This window comes from Gobius niger, assembly GCF_951799975.1.
Source record: "Gobius niger genome assembly, chromosome: 1".
NCBI lineage: Eukaryota > Metazoa > Chordata > Actinopteri > Gobiiformes > Gobiidae > Gobius > Gobius niger.
Window position 1 is genome coordinate 19,238,172 of NC_136852.1, and position 23,810 is coordinate 19,261,981.

The window sequence follows — 23,810 nt, forward strand, 5'->3', positions numbered from 1 at the left end:
ACCAAAGTGCTTAACAGACAAACTGACCTAACCAGATTAAACAAATTTCTTCCCTTAATTTGAAAAGTGAGATCAAGCTCCTCCCCCTCCGCTCCCGACGGGCTAGTTCACAAGAAAAGCTTGTTTTCATTGGTCAACGCGGGAGGATACTAAACTAGAATTGCTGAGATCTTATAAAAATTCCAAACGATCACTTTAAAATACTACTTGCAATTAGAAGGCTGAATAGCGAGTCAAAATGCAGATAGAAAATACACACCACAGTTGAATTACAAGCATTTTATTGGACGCTTTAGTTACATTTCCTGCTGTACACCGTTTTACAAGTCTAAGCTGAGCAGAGTTTGTAAAAAGGCTAAATAAGAGAGGGAGAGTAAACTGTTATCAGGAGTGTGCAGGTCCGGCCCAACTTTTCTGACAAAGAAAATGCTAGCTTAAGAGTGGCTCCGCACACAAAAAGCCTGCACCCACAAAACCTGGCTCATACTGGAACATCTGGACAAATGAAAAAAAAAAAAAAAAGTCGACCCACTCTTTTTCCAACAAATGACATGTTTGTTTGACCAATAAAATGCAGTAATTAGTATTGCATTATTTCACAAAACTACAACACAAAAACAGTCCATTTAATTTTCAGTACAAATACAAAATAATTATTAGCGACACACAAACCCATGGAAGTGCCAATATAAACAAAGATGATGCTTTCTACTGGTTGGCCAGTTTCCTGATGTTCATGATCAACCTGTTGCTGTATTCTTTATGATCAACAGGCTTCACTTCCATCACAGTCGCTTTGATTCTGGACTCATCCTGAACATAAAGACAAACAGGAAAATCAGTGTAAGGCAAGAAAGTAAGACAGACTGACTCACAATATGCTGCCGTTTTAAACACTGCCTTTTTCTAAATCTTGTTTCAAATTGGTTTGAGTTCACCCTTTAAAGAGCGGGTAAAGCAGATTGAGAAACATTAACAATTCACAACATCTATAAAGGCCACGGTACAATGTGGTCTAATTGTTAAAAGAATAGAGACAATTTGAGCAGAGAAGTGCAGGTGTGTTGGGGAAACATGAGGCATGCCGTTGGCTCAGACAGTGGCCTCTTCTGTGGGAAGGGCGGATGCAGCCTCTGGCAGAGCTCCAGACTTCCTGCTCAGAGCCTCAGCCCAATCTCTCTTTTAATGTGCTTCTTTCCTAAGAATACTCTATCTGTGCCGGCGACAGGAATCGGCAGCCGCAACTAATATACGACTCTGCCCTTTGTGAAAGCGCTGACAATGAACAACGTTCAGGTAAACGATTATTCATCCAGTCACACAAAAATGATTGGTCTGGTGCTGATGGAAAATTATTACCTTGAAATACAAGTCAAGTGGGGTCCACTGAGTGCCCAACAGTAACAATAAGGCAATTAAAATGATTGAACATCCTGATGTCAAACATATTTCTGATTAACCTAATAAACATTTATGTTGAGTCTTACATTATACGTTTCCATCTTGACTCTACTGCGGAAGATAAAGGTGTTGAAGTTGGCCTGTTGAAACACTTCATCAAACGCTGCTTCATTCTAAAAGAGAAATCGATAGCTTTAATATGAGGTGTATTCAGTGTCGAGAGCTCTTAAAAATGTAAGTTAAAAAGAACAGAACAGTCTTAAGCTTAAACAATTTCTTGAGTGCAGGATTGTAATTCTTTCTCACCGAGTCCTTGAGCTGCCCCAGGTAAGCTGCATTCTGCCCCAAAATGGATTCTGCACTCTCCTGGAAGCAGGTCACCCACTGGTTGTCTCCATGATCTGCAATGTTTGCCTGGAACAAAGAGAAACACATCAACAAAAGCTAAAAAAAAAAGTTAGCTTTGTGGTAGGCGGTTCAGATACAGATGCTGGATTTTAGTTTGCTGGTATCAGTATCATATCCAATTGAAATCGCAGATATGATACCCCGCTATAAGGGCCCACAGATGAGTCGTGACTAATGCTTAAATACTGACTGGAGTGGAAGAACTAGAATGCTGAGTGTGGACTACTACCCTGAGCCCAGGCAGTAACTTCCACAATACAATGTGACTTTTTTAAAGAAAATTTGGAATGTAAACTGCTCAAAGAAACTAAACTAAGTAATCTGATCGGGTAAACAAGGTATCATGCAGCCCTACTTGGTGGCTTGTGTGCCCGTGTCAGCCAGTAACTTCTATAGCTTCCTCGCTTCGTGTTCAGTTTGTTAATGTGAGCAGAGGGGCTTGGACTGATGCTGAACTCCATTGCCAGGCGCCTGAGTGCAGGGCTAAGCAGAAACGCAGAATGCCGTGTGTCACTTACAGAAAGGATGAGGCGGTACTTGAAGTTGGGGAACTCTTTGTCGCACTTTTCGCAGCGGAACATGCCGTTCTGCTGGTCCACGACTTTTTTATTGCAGTCCTGGCTCGGGCACGCTTGGTAAAGGCAGTTTTCCTTTCGGAGGTACACTATGGTTGCAATGCAGGTATAGTAATCCGCCTGTGGAGAAAGTGAAAATAGAAAAATCAGTTATGCCACCAGCAGCCAGAGAGAAATAAATCTAAGACAACAATTAGCATTAAAAGAGCTCGGGGCCATGTTGTCATGCATAACAGAATAGTCTCATACATATGCAGACCACAGAGCTGTCTGCCCATGTCGCAAACAGGTAAACTAGTGCAGAAAAACAGCCTCAAGGAAGAAACATTACAGTCATCACACCTGAGCCCCTTTTCTGTTAAAAGGCAGAGGGACGTCCAATAAATGACAATAAAAAACATTTAAAGGGCTTACACTTAAATATAAACAACAAAAACAAACCTTGACCTCATACCCTCCGCCTTAACCGAGCACATTTTCTCCAGATCACCTTGACCTAAATCTTCTGGACTCAAGCTTACAGCCAATAGGCAAGTGTAACGCCTCATTTGAAAGACCTACACAATTGATCACAACTTTTTTTTGCTGTGTTGTCGCCAAATTTTGGAAACGTTTTTGTCTTGTTTTTTTTGTCATCTTTTGTTGCTTTATTCCCTTGCTTTTTCGTCATGTTTCTTCGCTTTTTAGTCGTGTTTTTGTTGCTTTTTTATTGTGTTATTCCTGCTTTTCCGGCAGATTTTTCTTGCTTTGTCACTTTTTTTGGTCACTTTTTGTTTGTATTTTCATCCTTGTTGACGCGTTGTTCAAGAAGCATCTAAGATTTGGGTAATGCCAAACTGGAGAAAATGTGCTCTGTTCAGGCGGGGGTTAAGAAGCTAAATTAGTCTCATCATTTAGTGGTTACTTTATCAGACTGATTCATTCAAAAGACACATTATTGTTTCATCATCATCATCATTTGTTACTCCCTCAGAGTTAATCAAGGCTCAAGTCATCCTCTGGTTTCCACAGACATTTATTTGGCTATCATGTCTTCACATGCCGTAATCATGCCAGTACAATGCCGTCAGAACTAAAAAGTTAAGACAATAAAACTTAAAATAATGTCACAGATAATCACAAAATATCACACAGATTCAATAAAATACCTCATTGGCCGCTTAAACTCCAAGGAAATAAAGTTTTAGTCTTAATTGGCTTCTCTCTCGGACTCTGCTTCATGTGGGTGCCGGTGGCCTCATGTTGCTCTGTGCCACGCCTATGCTGTCCCCGTAGCAACTCAAATTAAAGCGGAACCAAAAATACGTTCTCCCCTATTTACATAGTTTTTAAGAAATGAAAAAAACCCAATGAAATATTAAGTATTAATAATGAACTGTATTGTCTTTATATGAATTATTTGTCCTTTTTAATCAACAATAAAATTATGAAATAAAATATTTAAATCTGCCTTGACTGCAGCTACACTCCCACCAAATCACTTGTGATTTCTATTATAATGAACTTAACATATGTGTGGGACTAGTTTGCTTCTAAAAGTGTAACAGTCTTGTGGATCGGTCTGTCCAAGTGTACTCGTTTACTGAGTCTCTTTCCATGGGCATCTAATGCTGAGTCACTGATTAGCAGCTGCACCTTACGAACACATCCGTCTTCACTTGGATACACTGCGGTGACTTTAGCGAGTTTCCAATCGTTTCTGGGTGCTGTGTCATCTTTTATGATCACTATGTCGTTGACTTGTGCATTTCTCCTTGTTTTCTGCCATTTTTGTCTTTGCTGTAGGCTCATTAAGTATTCTTTTCTCCATCTGTGCCAGAACTCATTGGCCAGATATTGAACTCTACGCCATCTCTTGCGAAGGTACAGGTCCTCCTTTACAAAGTCTCCTGGTGGTGGTAGTATTACTGACGACTTCATGGTCAAAAGAAGATTGGGCGTAAGTGGTTGAGGTCCGGTAGGATCGTTGAGTAGGTGTGGGGTGATGGGTCTACTATTTACTATAGCCATCACTTCGTAAAGATAGGTCCTTAATGATGAACTGTCTAGTGTTCGAGAAGACTGATCCAGAATGGAGGTCAACACACTTCTGATTGTGCGGATTTGCCTCTCCCAGACTCCACCCATATGACTGGCAGAGGGAGGGTTCATGACAAACTCACAGCCTAATTGCTTCAGGCTTTCCTGGTCCATTTCTTTGACTGCTTCCAGGAACTCACGTCTTGCTCCAACGAAGTTGGTGCCCTGGTCTGACTGAAGCTGACGCACATTTCCGCGTAGGGCGATGAAAGCTCGGAGTGAGTTTAGAAAAGGCGTCAGTTGACAGATCGTCGAGTAACTCGATATGTACTGCGCGTGAGCACAAGCACGTAAACAGCAGTCCATAGCGTTTCAACTCTTTCCTTCCTTCTTTAACATAAAACGGGCCGAAACAATCCATCCCACAATACGTGAAGGGAGGAGTTGTCTCCATTCTCTCGCTGGGCAGGTTTGCCATTTTCTGCTCTTCTGTTCCTCGTCTGAATTTCCTGCATTTGACACAGTTGTAGATATAGGATGCTACTGCTTGACTACATCCGAGTATCCAAATGCCATTTGCTCTTAGTTCGTTTATCGTCATGCCACGCCCTTGATGTTGCACTTGCTGATGATAGTGACCAATCAGTAACTTTGTGATGTGGCAGGTCTTCGGTAAGATAGCTGGGTGCTTGACATGCGGATGCAATGTAGCTTGCTCTAATCTACCTCCCACTCTGAGGATACCCTTGTGGTCCAGGAAGGGATTGAGTCGATACAGCCTACTTGCCTTGTCTTTCGTCAAGTCTTGTCTGGATTGAAGTTCCTTGATTTCTTTGGAGAAGACTGATCTTTGTACAATGGCTAGGATTGTAAATTCAGCTTCTTGTCTTTCTTCTAGACTTGTGGCTTCATTGGTTCTCTTTTGTATGTTCTTAAACTCTTTCACAAATCTGGTGAGCCTTGCAATAGCTTTGACTAGTCTTGACCAGCTGGAGAATTTCAGAAAACGTTCTGCCAGAGAATCCATCTTTGTTAGCGTGTGGTGCACAACAGCTTTGCGTACTTCTGGGTCCTCTGCGTCAAGTTCTCCCACCTTGATCTCTCCGCTGGGAAGCTCTTCTTGCCAGAGAAAACTTGGTCCACTGAACCAGCTGGAAGCAATGAGGTCTTTGGCTTTCAGTCCACGAGACGCATGGTCCGCGGGATTGTCCTCTGATGCAACATACTTCCACTGTGTCCGTTGAGTACTCTCTTTGATACGTTGGATGCGGTTCGCTACGAAAACATGAAAGCGTCTTGCTTCGTTCTTGATATATCCCAAGACTACTTGCGAATCCGTCCAAAAGATTTCTTCTGTGTTATCCAGCTCTAATTCTGCTTTAAGCATGTCACTTACACGTACTGCGACAACTGCTGCAGACAGCTCCAACCTCGGCACTGTAGTTACCTTGCTGGGTGCTACTCTGGACTTGGCGAATACAAGTGAGCAATGGACTTGTCCTGATCCACTGATGGCTCTTAAATAGGTACAAACTCCATATCCTGAAACACTTGCGTCTGAGAAATGGTGGAGTTCATATTTCTGAACTGCTTGGAAATCTTTTGGAAGGTAACAACGGTCGATCTTGACTTCTGCAAGGTTCTTGAGATCCGACAACCAGGACTCCCACCGTGGCTTGAGTTCACTTGAGAGTGGTTCGTCCCAGTCTGCCTTGTCACGACACATTTGCTGTAGTATTTGCTTGCCAAGTAGAACGAAAGGCGCCAAAAACCCGAGTGGGTCGTAGATGGAAGCTACAGTCGACAACACTCCTCTTCTGGAGAGTGGACGCTCATTCACAACTACTCGAAACTGGAAATGGTCTGAGGCGATACACCACTTCACGCCTAGAGCTCTTTCAATCTGTTGCTCGCCAAATGCAAGGTCTTGGTTTCTTACCGTCTCTACACAATCTTCTTTGGGAAGAGAGTCGAGTACTTGTTGGCTATTGGAAATGAACTTATGGAGTCGTAATTTCCCAGTGTAGCAGAGTTGCTTTGCTTCGTTTACGAGACGGATTGCCTCTTCTTCAGAGTGACAGCTGATCAGGCCATCGTCCACGTAAAAGTTTCTCTCAATGAACCTTATCGTCACTTCACTGAACTGTCCTTGACCTTGTGCCGCGATATACTTGAGACCAAAGTTTGCGCAGGCTGGTGATGAGGCGGCTCCAAACAGGTGGACACGCATGCGGTAGACAGACGGAGTGGATTGGAAATCTCCATTGTCCCACCAAAAGAAGCGAAAATAGTCTTGATCTTCAGCTCTGACTCTAAACTGATGAAACATGCGTTCTATGTCACATGTCACTGCCACTGGACCTTTCCGAAATCTGCACAGGACTCCTACCAGTCTGTTGGTTAACTCTGGTCCTGTCAACAGATGATCGTTCAACGAGACTCCTTCATACTTTGCCGAACAATCGAACACCACTCTTATTTTTCCAGGTTTCTGGGGATGATACACCCCATGGTGCGGTATGTACCATGCCGGGCTTTTGCACAGTTCTTCAGGAGGCACTCTTTCTGCATCTCCACGCTCTATTGTTTCATTCATGAACTTTGTGTAGTCGTTGTGATATTGTTTGTCTCTTTCAAACCTTTTCTTGAGGCATTTGAGTCGATGTTCTGCACAGCTCTTGTTGTTCGGTAGACTTGGTCTGTCTTCCTTAAACGGCAAAGGTAGCTCACAATGTCCATCTTCTTGTACTTTCACTCCTTCCTCCATGATTGAAATGAAGCGCAAATCTTCTTGGGAGAAATGAGAGTCTTCCACTTTCTTCTCATTGAAATCGGACTCTAGCACCTTGATGACATCTGATGGTGTGACTACTTCCTTGACTTGTGTGCGACATATGTAGTGCACTTCCTTCAACAATTGCTCAGATGTTGGGCTGGGTGTCACTTCCTTGACAATAATCCTGTGGCTGCATCCAATAGCGTCTCCATAGTCAACACATGGATCAACACCTCCAACTATTGTCCAGCCAAGATCTGTTCTTTGGGCGAAGGGCTCATTGTCTTGTCCTGTCACAACTTCTCTCGGTACCAGTGCTTGTGAACAGTTGTAACCTATGAGCAGACCAACATCACATTCAATCAGAGGGGCAATCTCTTCTGCGAGGTGCTCTAAGTGAGGCCATGCTCTTGCTGTCTTGGGTGTGGGAATATGACTTAGATTGGCAGGGATGAACTCTCTTGTGTAGGTCATGGGAAGAGGGATTCTCTTTGTCGAATAGAAGCCTCTAACTTGTAGCCCTAATAGCTTTTGACTTGGAACGACTGAATCTTTGGACGACAGTGTGGAGAGCTTTAACTGCACATCTTTCTTTTCTGTGTCCAGAACGTCTGCCTTTTCTTGCAGAACAAATGTCGTGTCACTTTGACTATCCAGAAGGGCGTATACCAGTGTTTCATGTTCCGGGTTGCTTGTTGTGGATAACCAAACTGGAACGATTGTGGACGTGAGGTCACTCTTATCACTTTGGATCACACGATTTGAGATAGCCTCGCTTGTTGCTTCTTTACTTTGTTCTTTAGTTTGTTTGATGTCCTTCGATTCTTTCATCCCTTTAGTATCCCTTTGTTCTTTCTCGCTGTCCTTAGTCTTTCTGTACTCTTTGTCTCGTTCTTCATGTAAACATGTTGGATGTCTTCCCTTGCATGTATTACAGATACTTCTCTTTTCACATTTCTTGGAAAGGTGCCCAAAGCTGAGACATCCAAAACACAGTCCTTTGGATTGTACGAACTTCACTCTTTCAGTTATTGCCGTTTCCATGAACTTTCGACATGTCTGAATGTTGTGATTGGATTTCTCACAGAAAACACACTTCTTTGTTTCCGTTTTCTCTTCTGCGCTGCTTACAAATGTCTTTGCTCCAACACTTCGAATCTTTGGAGTCTTCATCTTCTCAGAATCATTTGCTTTGAGTGCATGCAACGAGGTCACTGGATTGCACGCTATCTTGGCCTCTCTTGCGACAAAGTCAACAAAGTTGCTGAATGTTGGAAATGAACCACACTCTTCTTCAATCTGAATGACTTTCCTATTCCATCTTGCTGTAAGCCAATCAGGAAGCTTGCTGAGCATTCTCTGATTCTCACTGCAGTCGTTTAGGACTTCGAGACTCTTGATTTGGAACATTGCTGCTTCACAACCTCTGAGAAAGTCTGAGAACTCTCTTAGTTCAGCACTGTCCTTTGTTCCAATCTTCGGCCACAACGAAATCTTATCTCTGAAGGCTTTGGCGATTACAAATGGACTTCCATATCTTTCCTCCAGAGTGTCCCAAGCTCCATGGTATGCCGTGTCTGTTCCCAACAGGAAGTAACTCTCAACAGCCTTTCTTGCCGGACCACCAACATACTTGCGTAGGTAGTAGATCTTTTCACTGACTGGGATGTTCTTTCTTTCAATAAGCATTTGAAACGACATTTTCCAATCCTTGTACTTGATAGGATCGCCATTGAAAACTGCGGGTTCTGGAACTGGTAAACGGCTTATGTTGATGGACTCTGCTAATGCTTTAGCCAGTGCTGTTGTTCCATCTTCCTGTGTGGCATCGCTTGTAGGTCGCCCTCTCGTGGTGTCTTGTGCCATACTAAATGGCTTAGCAATTGGATTGAGTACTGAAAGTGTAAACTTGGGTTCAGCATGACTCACTGATCTTGATGTGGTCTTTCTTGATTTGCTCTTGTCATGCAGAAGGTCAGATATTTCTTCATCCGAGTTGCCTTCTTGCTCATACACTTTCAGCCGTGCTTTAGCAGCGTTCATCTGTTTAACTGTCTCTAAGCGTTCAAGCTCTCTTTTCTTTTGCTCGAAAGCTCTTTGGTTTTCAGCATTCTCTGCTTCTTGCCTTGCAAGCCTTTGTTTATTCTCCAATTCAAGATCTTCAAGTTTCTGTCTTTCACGTTCCATTTCTTCCATCACCTTGAGAGTAGCTTCTGTTGCAGCCACTTCTGCTGCTGCTTCTTGCCTTTTGTCAGACAACTTACTTGAGTGTTTGGATCTTTGGGAGGTTGCTGAAATGAACACTGAGCCAGCTTCACTCCACTGAGCGGATCTTTCTATATTCTTTCCACCTTCTTCTGCTGCAAGATTCTCTTGTGCTTGTCGTATGATCTTCTGAGAAACTGCATCACATGTGTCCACTCTGCGGCGGGTGTCTCCATCCGGAGTTTCATAACTGCGTAGGTCTTCATAGGCATCTTTCACCTCTCCACAGGTATATCGGACTTGAACGATGTGAGTTTGCAAACTTGCGCTAACAGGTGCATCAAGTGCTCTTTTGGCTTCTTTAGCAGCAGTTTTCCACTTGTCATAGCTGTGAGTGAAGCGAGCTTGAAGCTTTTTCAGCTTTTCATCACGCAGTGCTTGGCCTTTCTCGGTGAGTTTTCTCACTCTCAAACTTTTCCTCAAGACCTCTTCTGCAGAAGCTTTACCAGTGCTTAACTTTGTTTGGCCTGTTGAGCTTGTGTCTGTAGTTTCTTCTTCAGGACTTACTTCTTGCAGCAACTCCACAGCTTCAGTGTCATAGTCCTTTTGGTCGGCCATGTCACAATTCTTCTTGTGTATGAACTTTGGGCTTAATTACTTAACTTTAACTTAAAATGTCTTTACTTTAGTTGTGAGTAGCTTTAACTCAACTTAAATACCATTCAAAGGGTGGTTACAAATTATCAACTTAAAGATCTCTCTTTGAACGATGAACTTAAATGTGTATTACAACACTTAAATCAAAATAATAAATCTTCTTCACTTGTTACAAAACAGAAAATAATTTCAAGTCAAACAAAATGATATGACTTGCCCTTTAAGTACCTTGATGTACCCTTTAAAAATGGTCAAAACATTTGTAATTCAACTTAACTATGCTTATTAACAGTCTCTTTGCTACAAAAGCAATTTCTTGAACTTAAACTTGTACTTAAGACCGCAGCAGGTTACCCCTTTAATGCACTTATAGAGTCCCTTTAAAGTTAGCTAGGTTAATCCACTTCTTCACATTTAACTTGTTTTAAACGTGTTACTTGAGGGTAGGTTAACCACGCTGCACTCCTGGACCCTGGTTGCCTCTGGTTTGGGTAGTCCGTGCACGCAGTCCGCGCATGCAGTCGGCCTTTCCTTTGATGCTTAGAGCGCGACGTCACTCCTTAACGAGCTGCTCGTTGTCGGCTCCGCGGCTGCGACTGGTCCCGCTCTCTCCTCTCTCTTCTCCAGCACGATGTAGGCTGAGTTCTGACTGTTACTCCCTCAGAGTTAATCAAGGCTCAAGTCATCCTCTGGTTTCCACAGACATTTATTTGGCTATCATGTCTTCACATGCCGTAATCATGCCAGTACAATGCCGTCAGAACTAAAAAGTTAAGACAATAAAACTTAAAATAATGTCACAGATAATCACAAAATATCACACAGATTCAATAAAATACCTCATTGGCCGCTTAAACTCCAAGGAAATAAAGTTTTAGTCTTAATTGGCTTCTCTCTCGGACTCTGCTTCATGTGGGTGCCGGTGGCCTCATGTTGCTCTGTGCCACGCCTATGCTGTCCCCGTAGCAACTCAAATTAAAGCGGAACCAAAAATACGTTCTCCCCTATTTACATAGTTTTTAAGAAATGAAAAAAACCCAATGAAATATTAAGTATTAATAATGAACTGTATTGTCTTTATATGAATTATTTGTCCTTTTTAATCAACAATAAAATTATGAAATAAAATATTTAAATCTGCCTTGACTGCAGCTACATCATTATTGTTTGTGAATGCACATCATTTTATGCAGTTTGAATTTAAAAATTACACAGCAATGCAGGCTGAACTGTGAAAGCTGAAGGCACCCATTCTGTGAGCTCACTAACAGGTTATCAAACATCAGTGAAAGCATTATGTTAATGGTAATTATATGAAAGAAAGGATCGCCCAAGGCTAAACGAATAGGTAATGGAAGTCTCACAGAAATGAATAGGAAAATTACATATTTAACTATCAAAAGCCACATGGGACTAAAACATGTTATTAAGAGTCCACCCTCCGCACACGTGGTTGTTAGCACAGATTCAGAGTGCTCATTTAAAGTAGCGTTATGCTGCTTTTGTGGCTGCTGTTTAACCAATAACGGCCAGTCTGAGAACAGATTATCCCTGGAGCGCGATGCAAATCAATGCTCTCATCACATTCAGACCACAGTTTAAGTTTGCAGGGAGCCGTCGACCTCAGTTAACTCAAAACAGAGCGATTGATATTTCAAGTCACTCAGGACAATAAAAGCCCGTAAGAGGCTGCGCCAACCGACGGTCACAAAATGGAAAAGTGTCTAGGTCCAAAACAAGGAGCCGTCGGTGAAGCATTTAATGACTCGCTTTGATTTGCTACAAACAAGCAGACCACATAAACTGCTCCTCTCTATAGACCCTAATTAATGAAGTAAAGGCTTTTTTTCTTCTTCCTTCATTAGGCTCTGATTGACCAGGCCATAGCGGCAAAGAGCACAGCCTGTCACATGCCTCTACTAGCGCCATGTCAAGCCGGCGTAAAGAATGAGGCACTTTCTGTCAAAGAGGGCAGAAGAGCAGCGTGAAACTGGGGCTTGTGACACAAAGATGTTGCGACAGGGACAATTAATTGCGGCAGAGTTTAGTTGGGGGTCCTCCTCAGAGGTCTGACCTCGCACCCTGCGGTATGAGACGCCTCAGAAGGTTAGTAGGACAGACTGTCACAAATGTGCTTTATCGCGGGAGCTTCAGGCCAAGAGTCAGCTTTACTGCGGTGAAGAGACCCCTCACCTGACGAGATGAAGCTGTGCATGTGGGGAACAGGTGAGAGGCTGCTCGAGACGCTCTAAAAACACTTTAGATAACGTGCCAAGTAGGTTAGGGAGAATATAAAGCAGCATTGAGCCACTGTAGATTGGACCCAAGGAGAAAATTATTAAGGGAAAAGAACAAGGTCATGTGTTGCCTTTAGCAGCAAGTCGCCACACACACACACACACACACACACACCAAAAACAAGATTTAAAATGTCACTTTACTCACGCCAGACAGAACATAAGACTGTTACATTTCTATTCTTCAGCCACCTCCATGCTCTTTGTACGTTTAAAAATAACTAATATCCACCGTTATCCAACTTCATATTATTCAGTTTGACTTTAACACAATCCAGTAATGCTCTTTATTATAAATGGTTCTCTGAATAGTAGTAGTAGTAATAATAGCAGTTGTCGCAGTGAGCGCTGGTGAAACACGCACCTTCTCCCCGTGGCCCAGGTGCTCCGTCTTCACATCTGACAGCGTCTTCCAGTTGGTGCTTCCTCCTCCTCCACCTCCTCTCAGCTCTGTCAGTGACTGTCCATCCATCGCATGGCCCTCCTTGTCATACCTGCAGGAATACAACATGGTTTGTTTATATTCCAGATGAAGGCCGCTGTGACTGCGAGTGAAATCTCCATGTTCAGAGCAGGAGGGAAGAGGAAGCAAATAGACCAAATAGAACAGAAAGAACGATGAAGAAAACAAGGAGCAGTAGGAGAAAATTACCAGATCAATGGCTCTTATTAATCAGGTTGCCAGGAGGCACAGCTGTGTACAACAGGGATATGGTCTCGTAAATACAGAACACTAAGGCTTTTTCCTAAAAGCTGGAAAATGTGCCCATTACTGAGTTCACAGAGAGGAAAAGCATCCTACAGCCGGCAAACACCAAATTCTCAACAGCTTTGATTTAGCTGAGGTGGTGTCTGTATGTGCTCCTCCAAATGTAAATGAAGCCAATGCAGTTGACATTTACACTTGAAATTGAAACAAAACTAAGCATTGCATAGAATCTCCTTAAACTGGTGTCTTTAGATAAAAATATGAGCTTGAAAATACATTTCCTATACTTTAATGTCGAAGCAGACGGGTGTTTTGACAGCCTGCGTCCCATTATTCCCTTGTAAGAAAGTGTATATTTATCCATAATCTCTTCAAACCCTGAATTAGAAAGGGGAATTTAAAGTCAGAACACAGTGCGGTACGGTTCGGGCTGCCACATGTAATTAACGACTTCCCCTTTAGTTTACTAAATTATCAGTCTGATTACTTAAAACTGTATTGTTAAACAACAAACTGCTTAGTTGTACTGAGCAGTTAGTTATGACCAAGGCTTTACAAGAGTAAACAGCTCTCCAATGAAAGACTATTCATCTGAGCAAGTCCCAGAGGTTTGCACCAAAACACAATTAAGATGCCTGGTCTTACACAAAAACAATGTTTCACACTCTTAACTCCACAATTAAGACATTCCTTCACACGGCTGAGGCCAAGAAAATAACATATCAAACAGACAGCTGGATATGATCAAATAGTAACTGAAAAGGAAAGGAAGTATAACTTTCACTTTCTTAGATAAAGGGCTGCCTTTGAGCAAATGCATTACCACTTTCCAGTGTTCTCAACATAAAGGAGGAATGGATTAGAGAAACCAAACTAATCAAATTAGGGCTGGACGATGGCAAAAAAATTTACCGGTGATCTTGATTTCTGTTTTGATTTGATTTTTCATAATAAAATGTATACATGTAGCTGATTCATGAACTTAGACAGAGCTTTTATACAAACCTCTGCTTTACTGCAGATTTATCATTTTAACACAAAATCTCATCCAAAAAGGGTTTCATAATCAATAGCTGTAATGACCATCCTAACAGTTAACTACAGTTAATATGTAGTGTATTTTCATGCAGTACATAAGAAAAACCCCGTCAAATAAATTCAAAAACATGCACTAGACTTCTGGATCAATCTAATCGCAGAATTATCATACAGGATTTTATTACATCTGGAAAGACTAGGGAGGTAAAATGCATTTCCACAGATTAAGAATGATTTCCATTTATATGTATGGCTTTGGTGCAGCGCTGCACACATTGTTACTAATGGGCCAAAGTTAATCTTCTTAATGAGAATCAGAACATGTGCTCGCACAACTTGAGGAATAGGAATAGAATTTTAAACCCTCGAGAGAAGTCACATTTCAACACTTTTTATGAGAAAAGGCAAATCTGATGGTAGATATTGTCTCTACTTTAGTATAAGGCTTCCTTACCAGCCTCGGAGCTTGTATGCCTCTGGGAGGTCGGGGTTGACCATCAAGGTGCTGCTGAAGGATGCAGAGAGCGACCTGCCCCCGAAGTCCGACAGCTTGGCTCCCTTAATAGCTACAATGGGCTGTCCTGAACCATCAAATTTCTCAGCCTGTGTGAGATGAACACAAAACAAAACTTTTACATCGATTTGGAATCAATACACTATTAGACACCAATTTAGAAAAAGCGATGAGGTGGAATCTGAGTGAAGCCCTAAGAGATGCAGGATAATAATGTCAACGTTGCTGTTTGGCTTTGACATTGTTAACTATAAATCTTGTGTGTTGCACCTTCCCTCCTGGGACAAGAGCTGTATGCTGAACAAACAAAGGAAGCACTTCATGTAAGAAAAGGCAAACAGGTGAGCAAACGGGCCATGTTGCTTATTTACATACATTGCAAAGACAATAAGCATCTGATAGAATTATAAAACATCATAAATAATAAAAAGCAACAGCAGCATTTTAATAGAATATGTAAAGGATACAGCCAATAATTCTGAGGTTGTGAATCATTGATAGAGTATTAGTATTACTGCAAGTTCAGAATCAAAATGTACCGACCAGGTCTGAATAAAGACCTTGTGCATAGTGTTAAGTAACAGAAGCCCATGGGGGCAGTTCACAACCATACTCTCGCCTCAGTCTGGGTAAATGGTCAAATGGAGAGGGGATGTGTTATGTTTTTGGAGCATCATGGCATCAAAATGAAATGCTAAAGAAGAAATGATGAAGAAACACTTGACTCACTTCTTCTCCCCACAGTGTGACAGTCACCACTTTGCCCGACATGTCCATCAGATCCAGAGTGCGCTTTGACACTTCCCGGTTGGTTTTTGTTGTAAGACGAGTCACCTCCTCCACGTTTTTACACACACCAATCACATCTGTGTATCAAAAGGAAATGTAAGAAAATATGCTGCATAGAACATGTCAAAAGGTGCATTAAAGGCAGTGTGTACCTTACTATCAGACCCAGCCCAACTACAGGACGTGTACGGGGGGCTTCAAGGATCATATTTATGTGAGGTAACTAGGTTATCTCCATAATGCTAAAGACTCCTGGATATGTTCATAATGTGGACAGTAAACTCTTGATTTTATCACAATCAGATATTTTCTCCAAAATAGAATCGTCCCCTAATATTCTTTTTAAAAATCTCACAAAAAATGCACAAGCTAAATTACGGCCCTACACTAAGTGCACAGAATGAGTGTCCATGCACTTGTGGGCAATGCACAATGTCCCACAAGTGATGGGCAGATAGTGCCATCTGGTGGATGGCCCTGGTAGGGTCTCCCAGGGCAAACAGGTCCTAGGTGACGGGTCAGAGTGGTTCAGAAGCCCCATATGAGAGACCAACAGGCCCGGTTGGAACCATGAGGCCATCCTTCTGTGGACCCATCACCTGCAGGAGGAGCCATAAGGGGCTGGTGCAATGTGATTTGGGAAGCTCCAACAGCTGCCCCCATGACCCGGCTACGGACATATGGAGGACGGACGGACTATAATACACCATAAGAAATGGTACAACAGAGCAGAGTAGTATGTGGGATCCGTGTAGCGCTGCTGGTACTTTAGAGGGTATTCAGAATCATCATCTTCATAAATTAAGTCAAAAATGACTTACTCAATTTAATTAAAATGTGGGGTAGGTTTGCACAAGTCGTTTTAACTTCTTCCTACTCCTTTTGTGCGTAATTGTCTTATTTTGTTATTTTAATGAAAAACGTTTGCACTAATATGCTGCTCTAATGAATACATTTAGTTAAATTCAAAGAAAATCAAATGTATTCCTTTATAATGTATTTAAATTCAGCTTTTATCGTGTTTACATATGGTTTAAACTCAGGTAGTTTAGACATAATGGAGTTCTCTTGAAGCTACTTCAGACCCTTAAATTTGGAAGTCAAATCTTTTATGAAGTGGTACTTGGAGTAAAGGTTTGAGAACCATTCAGTTAAGCACTAAATCAACTTTCACAGTTAGGCAGGTAATTCTGAAGAAAACATAATCTGACTTCTTCCTAATGTATTTGTAAGCTGAATATACTTCTATCATGTATAGTTTTGTGATTCTTACCCACAACTGAGTCCTTTTCCCTCATTTCCAGGTCTCCAATAGGGATAAAGTCACACTGCACCATAGGCACGTCGCCGCTGTCGTCACACGGGATGACGGTAGACTCCCCGTTGAGTGTCATCTCATAGTCGTTCTTCACAGATGTGTACTGCTTGTTGGCAATCTTCAGCGAGGCTTTGGAAAGGTAGTAGACCTGGCACAGACATTTGGATAGAGTGAGTGTTAATCAGTGAAATATTTACCTGAATGAACAGTGCAAACGAGATATGACTTCCGATGGAGGCAGATGCTCATAAGCTGCTTATTGCACAGTGCAGTGGTGCCAGATGACTCACCGTCTCAATGGCTTTAATCACAAAGTACTGACAGCAGTTAATACAGCAGCCTGCAGCCAATCTAGTCTTTACACACAATGAAGAACACCTCGATATTTCACTGGGGAAGGCCTCACCTTGCCAACTTCGATCAGCTCAAAGAATTTGTCCACTTCTTGGTTGAAGCCGGTGACTCTAATTTCTCCCTATAAACAATAAACGATATTTCAGTAACTTGTATTTCAAAAATACAAAAACGCCACTTAGTTTAAACGCACACTCTCATCCACAATCTCCATAGAGAAGAGCTTCCCATCACCACGGGAATTACTCCAGGTTCGAATGCTACTCTTATTCGTAATCCGAGCACGAATGGTCCACCTGAAAGACATATTTCAACAATAATTAGTCAATTATTAAAATTATATACAGCAGGCTCACAAATTTGGATGAGTGCTCACTTTGACTGGTAAGGGTTGAGACTGGCAATGGGAACAACTTTCGAGCCGCCACCAGGGGTACTGGGCATGTTAGAAAAAGGTTTCTTCCCCATGTCTCGATGGAAAGGTTTGTTAGCTACAAAAGTAAAAGGTGTAGAGCAAAATTATAACATACATAATCATCATTATGAAAGAATAAAGTTTCTATGGCTTTTGATCCAAGCCTAGTCAAGTGTACTTTAACATGTAACTTAAAGGGGAAAAGAGCAACACAACTAAAGTTATCCAGCATTTAAGCAAGATGAGTCATACTTCCCAGCTGAGGAAAAGTGTGACAAACTGCACTTCTACAGTCAGGCCTGACTTTGTGAACAGGCAAAAAAAAGTGCTGCTCATTTGATTTGCGCATCTCACACAAGGATTAGGGTTCAAAGTGTCCACTTAAGTCCTCATACTTTTGCCAACCCCTGCACTTCTGGTAATTAAGCCAAGAGATCAAGGCGCGCACACGGAGAAATGAACAATGACTGTGCTGATGAGTATGGCGCCTTTAAGACCCTCAATCTTCTCGTGACGGATTACAGGATGAGAACCTGCTACGACACAGTGGAGATCCAAACCCCTCTGACAGCTGCAGCCCGTGCTTCTCTTGGTACAAGCCGTTTGCTAATGGTGGGGCAGATGTGTAAGAAAAACTGCTACATTAATCTCAGCAACTGCATAGAAGAGTGAAGGTTGGTGTTCGATCCCAGATTCCGCCAGTTCATACTTATTCCACCTTGCTCAGAGATTTTGGCAGCCACATTTCTGTGCATCAGTCCCAAGGCATTGAGGGCAGCTTTAGCTATAACAGTAACGTAACTTACCCCCTGGTTTCGGGAGAAGTTGAATAATCGACTAAAGTAGTATAAGTGCAATATAGATCAAAGGCAATATTATGTGTTTGCTTTATACCACTTTTGCAGAGTGAAGTGTCTGTATTTACATACTTAAACATAAAGCAGGGTCCAGTCTCTGAGACTCTTTAAAAGAGATTTTAAAATTAAAGCAAATTACAGAAATAAGGGAACCAATGTCATGTTGACAGAGAAGAATTGGTTTGTCACAGAAAATTAGTCGTGGAATGCTGCCACCTAGTGGTGACATGTATACTTTCGTTGAAGTAAAAAGCCACGTCTTACCTTCATTGTTACTATTCTGGGGGTGCAACGGTGCACGGGGTGCAGGATTCGACTGTAATGGCTGGACACTTTGTTTCTGACCTGTCAATAGTAAAAGGAGTAGGGTTATTTTTAGAAGTGACTCCATGCGTGTTTAATGGACTTAGATTGCAGACTTTTAATTATGAGTTTTCTTGCAGCAAACATGTATTATTACAAAGAAGGAACTAATCATGAATTATTAAATCATACTAATCATTACCTTCAGTATATGGAACCGGCTCACCAATCTTTCCACCAACTTGATCAGCGGACTTTACTACATCTATTTCTAAGATGATGACCACACGTCTGTGAGAGAGAAAGAGGTTTTAAAGAAAACAGAAAAGAGCACATCACTAGTAAATGAGGACATACATACCGTCCATCCTTCAGTATGTTGGTCACGTGCCTCTTGATGACACAAATGCAGTGAGGGGCAAGTGTATTCTCCTCAGCCATGAAGTTCAGCTGGGTACATAGCATAAAGGCTGCACAGGTACACGCAAGAAATCAAAAAGGAAAACCATTTAATATAAAGCCATGTCATGTGAAATCAATAACCCTGCATAAAACGTTAAGCTTACAAGTCATCGAGTGTCGACCATCACTCATCATGGCCCTAAAGCGAGCAGGACCGCTACCTCCATCAATTTTGCGAATATTCTGTAAAAACAATATAAACCGGGCTTTGTTTCATATGCCAGTACCTTTGGACTGATATAGTTTTAATAGTTTTAGGGGAAATGAATTATTTACCACCAACTGCAGCACAACGTCGTTGATTGGATTTCCGTTTGCTAAAGCCTGAGAGAGAATAACACATGCATTTACACTGCAGTCTAAGTCTAAAGTCTAAATGTCTCCTTTTTCGAAGAAAACAAAACAAAGACCAGCGTCTTCATCTGATAGATCAGAGAAACGCATTACTAGCAAACTGTAAAAATAAGTTTACAAGTGCAAAGCCTTCGGAACTTTCTTACCTCAATGGCACCTTCTGTGAGTTTCATTGTCTTGAAATGGAATTTTATTGCAAACAAAAGAAAATGATTCCTCTATCTGCTCCAACCTCTTGCTGCTGTCCCCGTTTAGTATTCAGTGCTACTGGCGCCAACAGCTTTGACAAACCCGCCAAGCTCCTATTTACTTTTCCTGTTTCCGGTTCCGCCTACTGACCTAGAGTCAGCCGTGGACGTCCACCTTAGGCACTTCCTACGTGTTCTTCTCGCGCAAGCAAATTCTGATGCTGATCTGGGATCAGCCTTAGATTTCTCAGCGCCAAGCTACTTTTACCAATCACAATACAGCTTGTTGCGCACATGTAAACAGAAGAAAACAAGAAGAAGCTAAATCAAATCTGAGTTACATAAGGTAAGTTCAGTGCCTGACTTTAGAAAGTTACTATTGCGTCACCCATATCTATTCCATTTTATAAACTAAAACGAGTTGATTTAAATAATAGTAATAATAAAAGAAAGAGAAAAAAGCTTGTCCAATTAATAATAAAGACTTTCCACACTGTATGCAACTGGCTGTTTGACAGTGGCATTTATTAGACGACCCAAAAACTGAACATTGTACACACCTGGCCATCATGTCATTCCCAAATAAAGACGTGTATAGTTAAGATTAATTCTGTCCAGTTAACAAAGTCCTGGTGTGGATTATCAGGTGATTTGTTTTTATTTAGGTGGTCCTCCAAATGTGCCCGGATAATTCTTGTCAACTGGGTATCCCAATTTGTCTGCAGGTTCTGCTCTCTGGGTAATAGGAGCTCCTGGGCTGGGATTGTTGATCACTCCCATGAAGACTGGAAGTTGTAGAGCATCATTCATGAGGGCGATAAAGAAAGGCTGGCTCAGGTGAAACACTGGATTGGATGCTCGGGAGATGACCACAGTTGTAGCAGCGGCCGCCTCGGCTCCTTCTTCATTTATCTCTATAATGGACTTGTGCAGGACACTGGACACCAGCAGGGGGCCATCAGATATGTCCGCCAGGTTTGGCTTTTGAAATACATCTCCAAGACCTAAAACAAGTCACATGTAAGACTACAGAAAAAGCACCAGAACTTTTATTTTAACGAAAAGAATCCACACTCACCAAGTTTCATCAAGACTTCCTGTAGTTCCTGGCTGTACTCGAGCTTGAATTTGGGGAACTTCACCTGCACCACTTTCTCCCGAGGCAGACGCTCATAAATGCTGGATAGGTTTAATTTTGCTGCCATGGAAGATATATTGACATGACCAGATATAGGCATGACCACAAGTAAGCTCATGGAGTTTAGGAACGGGAACCTCGCTACCTGTACAATAAAAGAAAATAGAAATGATTTTTTTTCTATTAAATGAATAAAGCATTAGTGTAAGATAAAGAAATGTATTGTTTTTCTTGACAAAAACAATGTATATAAACACGAACAGAAGTCAAAGAGCTATAATTACTGCTCATTTACAATAGCCTACTTAATGACAAGTCATTGACCAATAATCCCTGAAAAGTGTCTGAATTAATAAAAATATATATATAATTGTTATAGTTCATTGGGTCTCGGTTACATGATGTCTTCCTGTTATGGACGGCTGCTATTTCAATGGTTTTACACCTTCCAAAAAACAGTACTACTTTGAATTCTTAGAGGAGATTTCTTTTCTAGTTATGGAATGAAATTGGTTTTGTCTTCCTTAAGTATATTTTAAACTCAGACATTTGTGGGGAAAACACTGTCGATCTAATTATAAAGCATTTGTATGAATTTCATGAACTTGGAGGCTAGTTTTCTAGTATTCTTGTGAAAGTGACCCGGAAAAGTGACCCTGCAAGTGGTGAAATGTGCCTATAAACATCTCCCTGTTAAGAACTGAGATGCTACAAATATGCTAGGAAGGTTAGGGATGAGTTTGTACCCCCACCGACATTTCAATTTAGTGGCTTCCTCTCATTGTTTGAAATGAAAATATCAGGTATAGGGCCTTTAATCACTAAAACAGAGACACGCTGAATCAAATTAAGCACCTGATAAGACGTATTAAAAAAGCCAATTAATTATTAGCTTTGTTAATTATATATTAACTATTGTTGTACAAATTCTAACATTATTTACCTGTGCCTCTAGTTCATGGTCAATGAATACACTTAAAGGATGTTTGGCAGCTTCCATTACTTCAACATCAACCATGCTCTTTTCATCCAGATAGAAGACGCCTCTGGAAGTGAACCGTGGGTCAAACTGAGTCTGCCATTGTCCTGGTGGGAAACCAAAGGAAGGTATGAGTATAGTATGAGTAGCTGTTAAACTGTGTGTGTTACCTTTAAAGTGGATTGCATTGATGAGCAAAAGAAGCATGTTTGGTGGTAAAGCTGTGAGAAAGTTATTCATCTTTCCATTTGTGGCTTGGTCAACCCACTCATTTATCTGCTCCAGATTCTCCACAACTGCAGCATCGGACCCATAAAACTGCTGCGACTGGTTGATGAACTCTTGCTTTGGCTCAAATCCTAATCAAATTAAACAAGATTAAAACTTCACATTCACTTCAACAATTGCTACACTTCAACATCAACATTTCTTTCGTCATTAGTTGTGTAACCTTTGCGTAGGAAGATTCGCGTGGCCAGCTGCAGGTCGTCGTTTTTGAGTTGTGCTAATACATGACGGAGAGCCTGGTGGTAGCAGGGGAGAGCGTTTTCATGGAGGTGCTGCATTAGAAGTTCCTCTGTTTCATTGACTGCACCTGAATATAATAATAATAATAATAATGCCTCCAGCGTCCGAGAGCACCAAGAGGATGTACAGTGGGGAAAAAAAGTATTTGGTCAGTTTCACATAGACATTCTATTGGATTTTGGCCAAATACTTTTTTTCCCCACTGTATGTTAATTTCATACGTACCTAAGGCCAGTTGAGAAAGTCCTAGTGCAATACTTAGAGGAGATATGATTATGTTCGGCTGTTCTGGTGTTGTGTCCAGATTCTGTAAAAGCTTCATGCCCAGTTTCTCAATTGCAGCTGCGATTGTCTTCCTTGACAAAGGACTTTTAGAATGGCAACCCCCTTCATCTGCCTCCTCTGTCGGGGTCTCATCAGCCCCACTAGGAGCTGCTGTCACTTCTGAAGGTGCTTCTGTTGTGACTGCATTTTCATGAACTTTTACTGTCTGAGAGCAGATAAAGCAAACACATTATTAGTTGTTATGCTTGTCTAGCAAAAGATATAAAAGTAGCTTAGGGGTTCTTAAACTGTATCAGTGGTACGGTTTAGATTATTTAAAAAGTAAACCTTTTCATAACTACTTTCAAACTAAGTCCACCCATTGGCTTTGTTTTTTTCTTTCAATACATCCAAGCTCAAGTAGAGTATTGTGAATTATGTAGGTAGTGCTACCCAGTATGTTTTTGTCTTGTTTTTATTTTTGTTTTTATTTTGGGAGGGAGGCAAATTAATATTATGTTCATTTGCAATCCACATGTCCGAGGCCTATCTTCTGTACTGACCTCTGTGCTGTGTTCCACAGGAGGCACTGTGGCGATTGATCCATTTTCAGACACCTCCGCATTCTGCAAAGTTCAAGATAATGACCACTTTTCACATGACTAACATATAAATAGTATACAGAATAGTGTGGCATTTAAATAAAATGATAAATGTGTATTACAATGGCTCCCATGCTGCAGATAAAGAATAACAGGAGTGTAAGATGAGGGTCCATGTCCATACAAATGTCCTTCTAAAAAGGACAACAACAAAAAAGAAATAAATTGGTTGTTTGAAATTTCGAGTAATTATTCAGATAATGTACAAAAAACAATGTTGATAGGAACATTATCATTATCCACATTTTCTAATTTCAGTCTCTACATAAGACTATGTATTAGTAAACATATATATATTCTTGACCAGTATATTGAGTATACATTTACAGATTTATTCCAAGTAATGGATCTTACCTTGAATATTAAAATTAGAAAAAAAATTCTCAGCCCAGTCCAAAAAAAGGATCCGCTGCATGTGTATGGAACAATTCCTGAGAGTAAAAGATTGGCACTTGCTCAGCAAACAGTTAAATATCAACTTCCATTGATCGGGCCACGTTTTACCTTCTATTTATTTGTAACAGCTCCTGAGAATCCTCCAGGTTTAATGGCGAATACTTTACACATGACAGGGCAGATGACACGATGGTGAAAATGACA

At 41.3% G+C, this 23,810-nt stretch overlaps 2 protein-coding genes across 2 annotated transcripts; both read right to left on the bottom strand.

Annotated features, from left to right (window-relative positions):
* Window positions 1–259: 259 nt before the first annotated feature.
* Window positions 260–19,764, bottom strand: rpa1 (replication protein A1). Its single transcript, XM_079558904.1, has 17 exons — window positions 19,598–19,764; window positions 19,374–19,421; window positions 19,202–19,280; window positions 18,997–19,105; window positions 18,838–18,926; window positions 18,597–18,677; window positions 17,437–17,551; window positions 17,254–17,356; window positions 17,113–17,181; window positions 16,662–16,854; window positions 15,329–15,465; window positions 14,540–14,688; window positions 12,703–12,832; window positions 2,328–2,504; window positions 1,708–1,815; window positions 1,488–1,574; window positions 260–813 (listed from the first exon to the last, which is right to left on the bottom strand). Exons 1-17 carry the CDS (start codon window positions 19,622–19,624, stop codon window positions 709–711), a joined length of 1,806 nt encoding a protein of 601 aa, XP_079415030.1. The 5' UTR covers window positions 19,625–19,764; the 3' UTR covers window positions 260–708.
* Window positions 19,765–20,176: 412 nt separating this feature from the next.
* On the bottom strand, window positions 20,177–23,703 carry serpinf2b (serpin peptidase inhibitor, clade F (alpha-2 antiplasmin, pigment epithelium derived factor), member 2b). Its single transcript, XM_079566073.1, has 9 exons — window positions 23,565–23,703; window positions 23,273–23,344; window positions 23,112–23,174; window positions 22,510–22,774; window positions 22,208–22,351; window positions 21,927–22,115; window positions 21,721–21,863; window positions 20,718–20,922; window positions 20,177–20,643 (listed from the first exon to the last, which is right to left on the bottom strand). Exons 2-9 carry the CDS (start codon window positions 23,330–23,332, stop codon window positions 20,297–20,299), a joined length of 1,416 nt encoding a protein of 471 aa, XP_079422199.1. The 5' UTR covers window positions 23,333–23,344; window positions 23,565–23,703; the 3' UTR covers window positions 20,177–20,296.
* Window positions 23,704–23,810: the final 107 nt, after the last annotated feature.

Excerpts from the sequence above, each read along its gene's own strand:
- serpinf2b (XM_079566073.1), bottom strand. The coding sequence starts at position 23,332 with ATGGACATGGACCCTCATCTTACACTCCTGTTATTCTTTATCTGCAGC. Across the intron at positions 23,175-23,272 it reads TCTGCAGCATGGGAGCCATT|AATGCGGAGGTGTCTGAAAA; the intron begins GTAATACACATT and ends TGAACTTTGCAG. Across the intron at positions 22,775-23,111 it reads CTGTGGAACACAGCACAGAG|ACAGTAAAAGTTCATGAAAA; the intron begins GTCAGTACAGAA and ends ATCTGCTCTCAG.
- rpa1 (XM_079558904.1), bottom strand. The coding sequence starts at position 19,624 with ATGAAACTCACAGAAGGTGCCATTGAG. Across the intron at positions 16,855-17,112 it reads AGCTGATCGAAGTTGGCAAG|GTCTACTACCTTTCCAAAGC; the intron begins GTGAGGCCTTCC and ends TGTCTGTGCCAG. Across the intron at positions 12,833-14,539 it reads GCATACAAGCTCCGAGGCTG|GTATGACAAGGAGGGCCATG; the intron begins GTAAGGAAGCCT and ends GTATTCCTGCAG.